Source organism: Patagioenas fasciata, chromosome 2 (genome assembly GCF_037038585.1).
Source record: "Patagioenas fasciata isolate bPatFas1 chromosome 2, bPatFas1.hap1, whole genome shotgun sequence".
Classification (NCBI taxonomy): Eukaryota; Metazoa; Chordata; class Aves; order Columbiformes; family Columbidae; genus Patagioenas; species Patagioenas fasciata.
In genome coordinates, this window is record NC_092521.1 from 55,234,319 (window position 1) to 55,247,071 (window position 12,753).

Here is a 12,753-nt window from a genome sequence, read left to right on the forward strand (position 1 = left end):
GTAGGAACTCTGGAAAAAACTCGGTGTCAAATATAAACTCTGTGGAAATGCAAGCTACAAAAGAAACTCCACAGCTTTCACTTATACACGTCCCAAATGAAATCTAGCGGGAAACAATAATTTAGATAAGTCAAGTTCCAAGTTGATGACATTCCTTTCACAGATAATCCCGATCAGATGTTGATAATTCGTACCTTACGAACATGAAACATTCTGCAGTCACAGCACATCTCACAGAACCTGGGAAGAACAAGTCTTTCCGTGATGTCTTTTCCCACCATGGAGGCCATTTTGCACATTATCTAATGGCAAGACAGACACTAATCAGGGATGCTTGTGCAACACACAATTCCCTGTCAGTTACACACAGACATTTTACACTTTTCATTCTGATGCACGATTTTATTGAAAACTGTGAAATCCATTGAAAAAAGCATTTTTTTTTCTTTTTACCTTCCTCCAATCATGATGTTACACATCTGTAGAAGACATCGGTCTTTCACCAAACTAAATAAAATTCGTAACTAACGGAGATAACTGAACTCTAAGGAAATCACTCTCGTATCTTACCAAACAAAACTTCAGAAATTTTTTTTTAAAAAGAGATTCTTTCACTATTCCAATACTTAATGGATATATTTACAGTTAACAGAAAATTGACAATTAATATGCTTAAGTGACTTCTACAACTTCTGTATGATTTCAAATTTAATCACAACACTCTATATTGCACATATGCAACTCCCTGACAAAATTACTAAAAAAGCTTATCATAACAAAGAAAGCGACGGTTTTCCCTCTAACTGCTCCTTCATTCCAATTTTTACAACTCTTAAAGAAAAAAAGTAATCTAAAAGAATTTTTTGTTTAACTTTTTTTATCATATCAGTAGAGCTACTTAAATTCATTTTCTTATAATAACAATTATTATTTTTCTAACCCCTAGGGGCTCAGTGACCTACAGAAACCTTTCTCATATTTAAAATCTTCAAAACAATGAAGATTGATAGAACAATTCTGCTTTAAATTTTACTTTCTACAGTATTTGTAAGCTTCTTCAAGTACATACTAGAAATTTTGTATCAAACACAATAATGTCCAGCCTGCGTACTGTTTAGGAGTCCAGCCACATTATGAAAGTACAATATTAATGAGGTCTCTATCAACCAAAAAGAAGAAAAAAAATCTGCCAGCAAAAAGCATCAACACAAATTGCAAAAAAAATCAGGGGAAATAAAAGGACATACATCTCCTGCCATTTCTTGTTCATAAATTAACTTATTAATTTGTTTACTATTTTAATTTGACAGATAATAATTTTCATTATTAAGGCTGTGTCTAAGTATAAAAAAAAAAAAAAAAAAACAAAACCACACCAACCAATTGTGAGTTAATCAACTCAAACGCTTACGATTTCATCCAATAAAACAAACCAAAAAAATCAATAAAGAAAATAGCAAAGACCAACAAAATTCAAGAGTTAGAGATTTTCTACTGATGGAAATTTTACACATATGCAATTTAAAATTCCATAAAACAAACCAACCTGAAAATATTAAAAAGCCAACAGTAGCAGATGCTTTAAGGAGTCAATAAAATTAATCACACATGCTGTCTTGGGACAGCTTGTCCAGTTGGGTTTTTCTTTACAGCATATATAAGCTACTGAATTTAAATCTAACCTTGATTCGAGTGTAACACAGAATAGAAAAAGTTACAGATTAGTTATGGATAGCAATACAGTTGTTTCTCTTTAATACCACATGGATGTGTATCTTGGAAACACACTACCATTACTAAAACATCAAGTATTCAAGCAAGCTTTGCACTGTGTGATTTGATATTGCTGTTACTTACAGCCACTGCTTCTGTCTTCACATCATCATTGCTGTCTGGAGCTGTCAGATCTATCAGAACAGGGCATACTTTGGTCTCCACATCGTATCTCTCTATAAGTTCTTGCTCCAACAGAACTAACAATGCTGCCTGGCTTGTTTTTCTTACCTATTATAAAAAGACAAAAAAATGAACTAAGAAACTCAGAGACAGTTTTTTCTTTGTTTGTTTAAATATGTGTTCTGTGTTTTGGAAGCTGTACCTCTATACTGCCACACACCTATACCAATTGTACTCAGCAAGAGGACGTGTACTCCAAAACCACTTCTGCAAATGCTTCATGTTTGAACCAAACTATGTTTGAACTCAAGAACCTGCATATTGCAAACTAAGGCAATGCTATTACAAAAGTGTCCTCCTACATACCTCCCAAAACACAGTACAGCAATGTCAAAATAGTAGTCATGGCAAAGCCCATGCAAGAAAAGCAGAACGACTAATTGGGAGCAACAAAGTTCTAAATAAAGTGAATTTTATTAAACAAATCCTCTTTTTCTGAGATGAACAATTTTGGCTAACAATGAATTCATTTTGAATGTATTTTAAATTCTGAGAGACTGTACAAAAATAAAATAACCATTAATAACTGACTTCACACATGGCTAAGCCCTGCTTCTCAAAAATTAAGTTCTTCAGAAAACATTACATAAAACAAGAAACTATATATTGCAATGTCGTAATTTTGAAAACATCACCGAGATCTTTGTTTCAGAGCAAATCAGCCACATGAGTTATCAAGTATCAACAGAGCTTAAGATAATGAACAGAATCACTGATCTGCTAGCAAGAAAATATCAAGCAAAAGCATGGTTGTTGTATTAGAAATGAATTAGTAAACCAACTCAAGAAAAAATAGGTTTAGGTACCTATTTTTAATTATGGAAAACCTGGAAAGTGCAAGGCAAAAATAGTTACAAACTCAGATCTAAAATACTTAAAATACTGTATCACCTAGGATTAGTCTAGTCTGAAAGGACATGGAGAAGCCTAGAGAAAGCTTTAGACAAGCTAACTCATACATGTAGAGAAACAAACCATACGAATCCAACCAAAAGTTTTATTGGATCAATATATAAATAAATGGTTATGAAGGTTCATAATGATGTTAAAAAAAAAATCATACCATACTACTGTTCCTTTATGTCAGAATTTAAATTACATAAGCTTATCAAAAGGACTGTTTGATTTTGCCTGTAAGAATACAATACCAAATAAAAGGCCCCAAATCAGAACAGACCATGTTAGATTAGGGGTGCCAAACTCATTTTCACCAGGGGCCACATCAGCCTTGCGACTGCCTTCAAAGGATCAAATATAATTTTAGGATTGTATAAATGTAGGAGTAGTTACATTTAGATTAGATGAAAAATTAAAAGTTGGAAATTTTCTTTAATTAAAGTTCAGAGTGCCATGCATTTCATGTCATTCAAAACCTTTCTACCCCAAAATAATACACACTTGTATGATGCTAAATTATTTAAATTGAAAAACCTCACACCAAGTATATTCAACAAGCTAATAAACTGTGAAGGGGTTTCATTAGAAGGAGATATGTTTTTTAATTAGTCAGGCCCAAAGGAATCTCAAGGCCACTTTGAGAAGCTGAGAACAGAATCTGCTGTGAGAAAGAGGGGTGTTTCTTCATTAACAGGGCCTCAGCATGGCGTGAGTCGTCGGACCTATCATCGGTGGGGCTCCAGCATGTGGACTGCCCGTGATGTTCATTTAGCGAATCCATGCTTGGAGCGTGGATTCGTGATTAGAGAATAGTTGCGTATATAAGGAGACATGTTTCTGTAATAAATGGCTTTTGCGTGATTCACACCAAATCGGAGTGCTGAGTCCTTTATCGTTCCAACAATAAACTATTTCTAAAAGACACTTACCTGGTTATTCTGGTCTGCGAGGTATCGTACCACAATAGGCAGTAAGTATTTGGAAAAAGCATATGGGATTGAAGGTCTGTTTTCTTGACAGAACATAGCAATATGAGGCACCTGTTCCATCAGTTCTGCCCGTACTGTTGGCTCTGTTAGAGTCAAAATAAAACAAAACAAGGCACAACAAATGTTTACAAGCATACTGCCAGAATAAGCCTTTTACAGTCCTGTACATAGAAACTGTGTTCTCATATGTTCAGGGCAGCATGTTTACATCAAGCTTCATTTTGATAATCATCACCTTTTTGCAAAACCATGTCCACGTACACTCTGTACTGCTTATCTTCTAAAATGACAGATTCCACATTCTTGGTATAAAAAAAACAGGTACAGGTATAAGGAGAGCAAGTCACCAAACATTACGAGTATCAGAATCTGTCTGAGCTCCCTACAAGCATCACTTACTTCCAAGAAATCTAAGCAGAAGTCAACCCAACACTTGCACCAGTTTGAGAAGAACCAAACTGAGGGGTGCTCCTGGCCACAGCCTCTCATGCAGGAAAGATCCTGCCGAGCAGGACAACCAGCCACAACCACCAATGATTTTTTTCATTCTTTGCTTTTTAAGGTTACTGATATTTTTGTCAGATGGAAAAGATCCTGCATCTTTCCAGTTGCTTCTGTTAAGCCTTTCAGGTATGTTTTTCATCAAAGCTGGTGACTATTTAAAAAAAAAAAAAATTAATTAACCTTTTAAAATTCAGAAAACAGAGCATGTTTTGAGATGGAGAAAGCTACCATCACTGCAAACAGACTGTAAACAGCCCCTCTCTCAAGAGTAACTCTTTTCAAAAGGCTTCAGATGGGAAACAGAGCAGATTGATGGATGAACCATCAGGCTGGGCAAGGAGGGATAGAGGGCTGAGAGGTGAGTGATAAGGAGATAAGACTAGCAACTAAAGGGAAGGGAGACTGGAACTTGCTGGACAAGAAACTGGAACCAGGGCCCAATGCCAGGGCTAGAGGGACTCACTCCCACCTTTCCCACAAGGCTGCTATTTTAAGACATGCCCAAGACATGATGTAAGGGTACAAGAGGCTTGTGTCACAACACTTATCACTAGGATCTCATTCTCACTTCTCTAGGACTCCTGCCTCATTTCCTGCAGCAGACAGAAGATGACTTGGGAGGAGGGATGTGCAGAGGAGAGGGGGAGTGAGGAAGATAAATTTGTCTGAGGCTGCATGTTCAGCACTAGTGTATCCCAAATTGTTTCCAAATTTGCTTCAGGCAGTTCCCACCCTCCCAAACCCAAAACTTGTGGATGCCATCATGCCGATACAACTGTTTGCGCAGCCAGACAGCAAACTATATCAAAGAACTGATCTGGCTGATGCAGCTTTTGGCCCACCACAGCAGCATGATTAAACAGCAAGAACTGGCACTTAGATTGGTTTCTCTGTGCAATCACACATTTCCCTCAAGTAGCAGAACCATCTGATGATGGAAGTGAGCAAGTGATGGTAAGAGAGCATGCTGGGACTGCTTACTGTGATATTACCATCAAAACAGAGCGAAAGAAACAAAATGCTGAGAAACCCAATTCATCCCTTTGCCTAGCATGAAGCTGTGCAAAATCCTCAAGCCAGAACCTTCAGTATAACTGTATGCTACTCATCTGATTGCAGTCCAAACTCTGTCTTCACTGCTGAAGAAATACCACTGCTACAATCAAGGACAACAAGAGCTCTGCATTAAGCATATCAAGAGCTATGTATAAAGCTTTGGACGCCAGGCCCTCAAAACGTGCAGACTGTTTTGGCTTTGACACCTCTACAGTTTGTCCACCCACTTGTGAACTAACAGCAACACTCCCTTTCCCCAAATTGTCTAGGTTTGCTGTGAAACTGAATTCACAGATTTCTTCACAAAGTACTCCAGCAAGAAAGCAATGACTACCAAAACATAAGATCCTTTTTTCTTCAGAACAGGGTTCATCTATTATGCAGCACTTAAGAGAGTGACCACACCACCTCAGACTATTGAAGAGCTGCTCATGTAAAGCAAATCCCTTTCTTCCTGAGCAAGTTCTGGCTTTGTGGAGGACACAGATGAGATGATGCAATTAAAGATCTGAAAAATTCATGTCTAGGAATGAATTAGACCTGTAAAGTCACCTTAGTTCTCACATTTCCCTAACTTTTAAGTACGTGGCTCTGCAATCTTAGTAAGGTCAATTAAAACCAACAAACAATCCACCACTGTCTATGTAACTGGCTGTGTAAGGCAACACCGTAATTCACTAGCAAAAAAGGCATTTGTGTTGTTCTGGGGAATTACTGTCACTATGCAAGAACCTGAACCTTAACCTTACCAATTTAGATAAGAGCTCAGTTCTTCCAAATGCTGAAGCATATGTTCCAGTGTGTACTGAATAGAGCCTAATCTCACAATTTGATGGGGTTACAGTAGAGTTGTTTTTTTTTTTTCTGTATTATGTTTCCTAAAGACCCAAGCAACAACACAAAAAATTTCCACTAAAAATACTGCATTTTCTCATTCCTTTCATCCATTCCTCAGCCTTGTCTTGAGCTTAGATGGGTGGCAGCTCCAAATACAGATTCCAACAGATTTCAATACACAACACTGTCTGCCATTTCAATTTAAACTTTTCTATGGTTTAGTCATCACCACAGTGAATGGAACATGGCAGTATCAGCTAAAACTATTATACAAGACTTCTGAAAGTGTAAATTCATCCAGCTGGGGAATACATCTGCATTATATATTTTTTGCACTGTACAATACAGTCAGGACCTGTTAGGCTCTCACACAGCATAAACAAAATCTAGGTGGAGAATTTTACTTCACATCAAGACTGAAAGTTTCTATTTTAGGCACTCTGGAAAAATCGCTGTGTACAATTAGGTTCTCAATAACGTTTGCTTGGAACAGTACTTTTCCACTTGCAGAGGAATTATTTTTAAATGCTGCTCTTTTCAAATTATCTCCTGAAGGTAAAAGTCTGTGCCTTAATGTAGCAAGCTACTAGAAAAAAAAAAAAAAACAAAACCAAAACTGCAACTTGTCAAAACAAAAAAAAAATTAAAAGAAATATTAATATAAAAAATTAGATCTTGGAAGTAAACTCATTTTTTCTCATTCATTAGCACTCTATTCTATCAGGTCTTGTATATTCTCTATATACAGAATTTAACTTAGAGTTTTAGAAATCAAGCAAAACTAAAAGAATGATAGAAGAAAGTAAAAATACACTTCCATTTCTTCTGTTTGTAAATAACTTTGAAAAGAAGTTGCAAGAATAAAATGACACAGTTGTATTTCTCTTGATTTCCAGACCACATGAATGCAGCAACATATTACGCAGAATCACAGAATAGTTGGGGTTGGAAGGGGCCTCTGGAGATCATCTAATCCAACCCACCTGCTGAAGCAGGGTCACCCAGAGCAGATTGCACAGGAATGTGTCCAGGTAGGTTTTTAATGTCTCCAGAGAAGGAGACTCCACAGCCTCTCTGGGCAGCCTGTTCCAGTGCTCTGGCACTCTCAAAGAAGTTTCTCCTCATATTCAGACGGAACCTCTTGTGCTTCAGTCTGTGCCCATTGCCCCTCATCCTATCGTTGGGCACCACTGAAAGGAGTCTGGTCCCATCCTCTGGACATCCATCCTTGAGATATTCATAAACATTGATGAGATCACCTCTCAGCCTTCTCTTCTCCAGGCTGAACAGACCCAGCTCTCTCACTCTCTTCGTAAGAAAGATGCTCTAGGCCCCTAATCATTTCATAGCCTGCCGCTGGACTCTTCCAGTAATTCCTTGTCTTTCTTAAACTGGGGAGCCCAGAACTGGACACAATATTCCAGATGTGGCCTCACCAGGGCAGAGTGGGGGGGGAGGAGAACCTCCCTCAACCTGCTGGTCACACTCTTCTTAATGCACCCCAGCATACCGTTGGCCTTCTTGGCCACAAGGGCACATTGTTGACTCATGGTCAACCTGTTGTCAACCAGAACTTTCAAGTTCTTCTCTGCAGTCCTGCTTTCCAGCAGGTCCGCCCCTAACCTGTACTGGTACCTGGGGTTATTCCTCTCCAGGTGCAGGACACTACACTTGCACTTGTTGAACTTCATTAGGTTCTTCTCTGCCCAGTCCTCCAGCCCATCCAGGTCTCGCTGAACAGCAGCACAGCCTTCCAGTGTGTCGGCCCTTCCTCCCAGTTTGGTATCATCAGCAAACTTGCTGAGGGTGCACTCAGTCTCTTCATTCAGGTCATTGATGAACAGGTTGAACAGGACTGGACCTAACACTGACTCCTGGAGAACCCCACTAACTATAGCCCTCCAACCAGACTCTGCACCATTGATCACTGCCCTCTGACCTCTGCCCTCCAGCCAGTTCATGACCCATCTCACCACGCATTCATCCAGCCCACACTTCTTGAGCTTGCCTATGAGGAGGTTGTGAGAGACGGTGTCAAAAGCCTTGCTGAGGTCAAGGCAGACAAGTTCACTGCTCTTCCCCCATCTACCCAGCCAGTCATACCATCATAGAAGGCTATCAGGTTGGTCAAACATGATTTTCCTTTGGTGAATCCAACCTGACTACTCCTGATAACCTTATTTTCCTCCACATGCTTGGAGATGACATCCAGAATAAGTTGTTCCATCACCTTTCCAGGGATGGAGGTAAGGTTGACTGGCCTGTAGTTTCCTGGGTGGCCCTTCTTGCCCTTTTTAAAGACTGGGGTGACACTGGTTTTCTTCTAGTCCTCAGGCACCTCTCCTGTTCTCCAAGACCTTTTAAAGATGATGGAGAGCGATTTAGCAATAACATCTGCCAACTCTCTCAGCACTTGTGGGTGCATCACATCAGGGCCCATGGATTTGTGGATGTCCAGTTTGTCTAAAAAAGCTCTAACATGGTTCTCCTCAACCAAGGGAAGGTCTTCCTTTCACCAGACTTTCTCTCCTGTCTCTAGGGTCTGGAATACCCGGGGCCCGGTCTTAGCAGTAAAGAGGGAAGCAAAGAAGGCGTTCATTAACTCTGCCTCCTCTGTATCATCCATCACCAGGGCACCCTCCTCATTCAGCAGCAGACCTACATTTTCCCTAACCTTCCTTTTGCTCATGATGTACTTGAGGAAGTCCCTTCTTGTTGTCCTTGACATCCCTGGCCGGATTTGCTTCCAAGTGGAGCTTGACCTTCTTCACCACATCCCTGCATACTCTAACAGCCTCTTTGTACTCCTTCCAGATGGTCTATCTCTTTTTCCACATTACATAAACATCCTTCTTCCACCTGAGTTTTGACTGGAGTTCCTTACTCATCCATCCTGGTCTCCTACTCCCTTTACTTGATTTTTTTCCTCATAGGGATGCAACCCTATTCCAATCAACATCTCCACAACCTGGGCAGACTTTGATCTGCACACAACAACCTACACCACAGAAGTAATTAATTGTTCCTTCCTCATCCATGGAAAACAAACAAACCAACTAACCATTTAAATTTCCCCTAGAATTTGACACCACCTCTCATGTAAGCAAAGTACTAATATGCTCAGCTTGCTACTCCTAGCACATACACTTAGCTTTCCTAGATAAATGTGTACTGTTTATTTTATCCCTGCTGAGGCTTCAGTTCACTCTGTATTCCACCTCAGCTATGAGGAGGTAAAGCACCACAGTTAGTTGTATACTGGAAATTAAAAGGAGATTGTTGCAGGGCTGCACAGTATAATATCAACTAATTGCTCGAGAACAGTTATTTTTAAATGAAATAATTATTCCAGTGCCAGCTCACAACTAGATTTATATCACAATAGCTTATTCTGCAACAACGCACAATATTTAGAAGAAATGCTGCAAAGCATTCATTATCCCAAAATGACCATTCTGAAATACAAGCAGCAGTCAATTTCCCCTACATTTGTGAGGGGCTGTAAGGCTTTTGTGTTATAAAAGTGTATATGAGGAACAACTACGGGTGATGTTAACACTGCTTTGACTGACAATTTTCATGAATGTTTTAAGTACACCTGAATATTAATAATATTAATATTTGTTGTTCTTAAAGATTGTAAGAAGTAAAGGTGTAAGTGCATAGCTTTCCATTTACACTTTCATTCTTAAAAAAAAAAGTGAAAGCAACTTTATGCCCTTTCCCCTGTACAGATCTCCATTCCTGTATTCAGCCTGAAATAAGGTCTACAGCATACTAAAATACCAATCTGCATGGCAATAGTACTGGATTTGTGCACATGTCAATTCTCAAACTGAGCATCATTTGAATGATCAAAGACTAAGTCTATTTAAAGTTTTCAGTTTGACTCAAAGTTTATCTATCCTCTTCTCTCCCAAATACAACTTTCTCTTTTTTCCTTCTAGTGTCATCCATATTTTCACCTTCGATTTCTCTCATTTTGTATTTTACCCATCTCTTCAACTTTCCTACCTTTTCTTCTAAGACAACAGAACATCTAGATAAGTGAAAATACACTGTAACCAGAGACCACCCCCTTAGGCTTTGGAGTCCATCAGAAAGCCTGATGTATCTGATGTGTGTACAGCTTCAGTAGTCAGGTTCTTTTCTCTTACTAACCAGAAACTGAGTCAATTACTGACCGGCAGAGCAAGGACTGAAATACAGACTAATGAGAGAGGGCAGTCCCCATTTGTCTCTCCATGCATCTGCTTGGATGACTGAAGAGGATCACATCAAGCAAAGGAAAACATTCTTAGTGTAGCAGGAGGTGGGAGAAGAGGTATGAAAAATCCTGAAACAGAAGATGCTGGAGGGAAGAAAACACAGGTGGAGCTATTGACAGCTGGGAAAGGCAAATATTAGCATTCCCATTAATATTGCTTACATATGAAGAGTTTGTTAAATTAAATGTTATCATATGTGCTATTTGACAGGTATTGCTGGCATCTCCTACTATACTGAAGGCCGTAATTGAAATGGTCCTACTAACATAGGTTAAGCACACTATTAAGTAATTAAGGTTGTGAGGCTATCCACATTAAGCCTGATTATACAGTTTCAAAACTTAATGACCAATTAGTCTAATAACTGTTTTTTAAAATCTGTTTTGCAAAGTGTGTTCACCACTGATTCTATGCAGTAAAGAGACTACTTTTCATTGAGGAGAAAAAAAAATTCTAGTTGGTTATATTCAAGCAAATAAGCACCAGTCATCCAGGAAGTCACTTCCTTTTTCCTCCATCTTCTCTTTAGAAAGATACCTATATGTATTTATTTCATAGTACACTAAAATACCACATACAATTTAGAAATGAAGATATAGACTCTGTCTCTAAAAGAACCCTCAGAAAATAAGATTTTAAGTTTCTGGTACCCCTTGCAAGCACACTGAGCAAAATGCCAATAATGCAATAATTCTGGCTAAGGTTAACTTTCAAAGCCAGTTAATTATACTTGTGCACACAGTGATGTATCATATAAGCCATTCACAAGCTGGTACCAAAGAAACTTTGATTGATACCAATTTACTCAAGTGAAAAAGTCAGACATAAGGCTCTTGTTAAAGCTCACATGAGTCTGTGGCTAGTCTACATTTGAGAATGAAGAAGGCCCAGCTGTTTTAACACAAAGATAAGCATTTTATCTCTAACAAGGGTTTATGGGGGATAAAATAACATTTGCCAAGCACTGGGCTTCTGTACCAAGCTGCTTCTTGGATTCTACAGGTTCAAAGACACCACAAAAACATCTATGTGGGAATCCATATCTAACATTCCTAAAGAAACAGAGAAATTACAAAGTGATTAAACAGCAGATTCAAAAGCAATACAAGGTAGCCACTCCCTACCATAGCTGTAACTATTCTAGGGAATTCACTACCAAAGACAATACGGAAGTCCAGAGTTTAGAAGGACTAAAAAACACCCAAACTACACAGCAAAAACCACAGACTTAGCAGTAACACCCCAATACAGCAATGAAGACAAACACTGAAGAAAATAAGCCTTCCAAACAACTAAGATTTGGAGAAAAAGTTACTTCGGCAAGTAAGGGGGTTGGAGGCAGCAGATTATTCCCCAGCTGCCACTGATGGATTTACTCCACTGGAACAGCTATTCTGTGCTGCCTTTTACATACAGGGTATGATACCAAACACAGAAATGGTGCTGTCATCATAGTCCCAGTTTCAGGAAAAAAAGAAAAAACCACAAACAAACAACAAAAACAAAACAACATACAACAAACAAAACTCACCACCACACCACAATACACAAACATACCAAACAACACCTAGGCATGTTTCTTTTTCAAGCAAAGACCATGACTGAAAAACATCAGCCCAATTACAGGACTTCTGAAATGCAAGGTATTAACAGAACAGAGGACTGCTTCAGCAGCTTTATGGCACTGGGTTTTTCCAGCTCATTGCTGTACCTATATTTTAGATAACAGCAGCAGTAGCACAAAGCAAGCATGGATATTGTGTACCCCGGGGTACATTCTTCAATTCAAACCAAATTATACCAACTACTGCCAAAAAAGTAAACTACCTCGCTTTCTGTGACTTGATTTGACAACAGAAGACAAATACCTCCAAATGTTAAAAAATAGTCACAAGACTAATGAGTATCACCTATTAGAAATGAGAAGCCCTGTACATAGTTTATTTTGACTTCCCAACAGTGTGGTTTTGGTTTTATTTATTTATGCATTTAAACACAAAGGCTTGACTCCAGGATGGCTCTAACCATACAGATGTCTGGCTCTAACCAAGCAAGACAAACCACACAGATACTTTTATCATGTTTTCTTATTCCAAATTGAGGTTTTTTGTTTGTTTTGTTTTACAGAATTAGTTGAAAAAAATCATAAACAGAAAAAAAGCATCAAATAAGAGAAAAATGAAAAAAACTCTAGTAATAGTAACCTTAAAAAAAAAAAAGGCACCACAACACTGTGCTGCAGATTG

At 38.7% G+C, this 12,753-nt stretch overlaps 1 protein-coding gene across 9 annotated transcripts in view; it reads right to left on the reverse strand.

Annotated features, from left to right (window-relative positions):
- Nucleotides 1-12,753, reverse strand: part of PPP4R1 (protein phosphatase 4 regulatory subunit 1) — a 68,715-nt gene that overhangs the window by 28,582 nt on the left and 27,380 nt on the right. For all 9 annotated transcript variants that reach the window (XM_071804248.1, XM_071804246.1, XM_071804249.1 and 6 more), the window contains 3 exons: nucleotides 3,783-3,925; nucleotides 1,858-2,004; nucleotides 195-302 (listed from right to left, as the gene is read on the reverse strand). In XM_071804248.1, coding sequence (XP_071660349.1) covers nucleotides 195-302; nucleotides 1,858-2,004; nucleotides 3,783-3,925 — 398 coding nt within the window. The remainder of the gene's footprint in view (nucleotides 1-194; nucleotides 303-1,857; nucleotides 2,005-3,782; nucleotides 3,926-12,753) is intronic.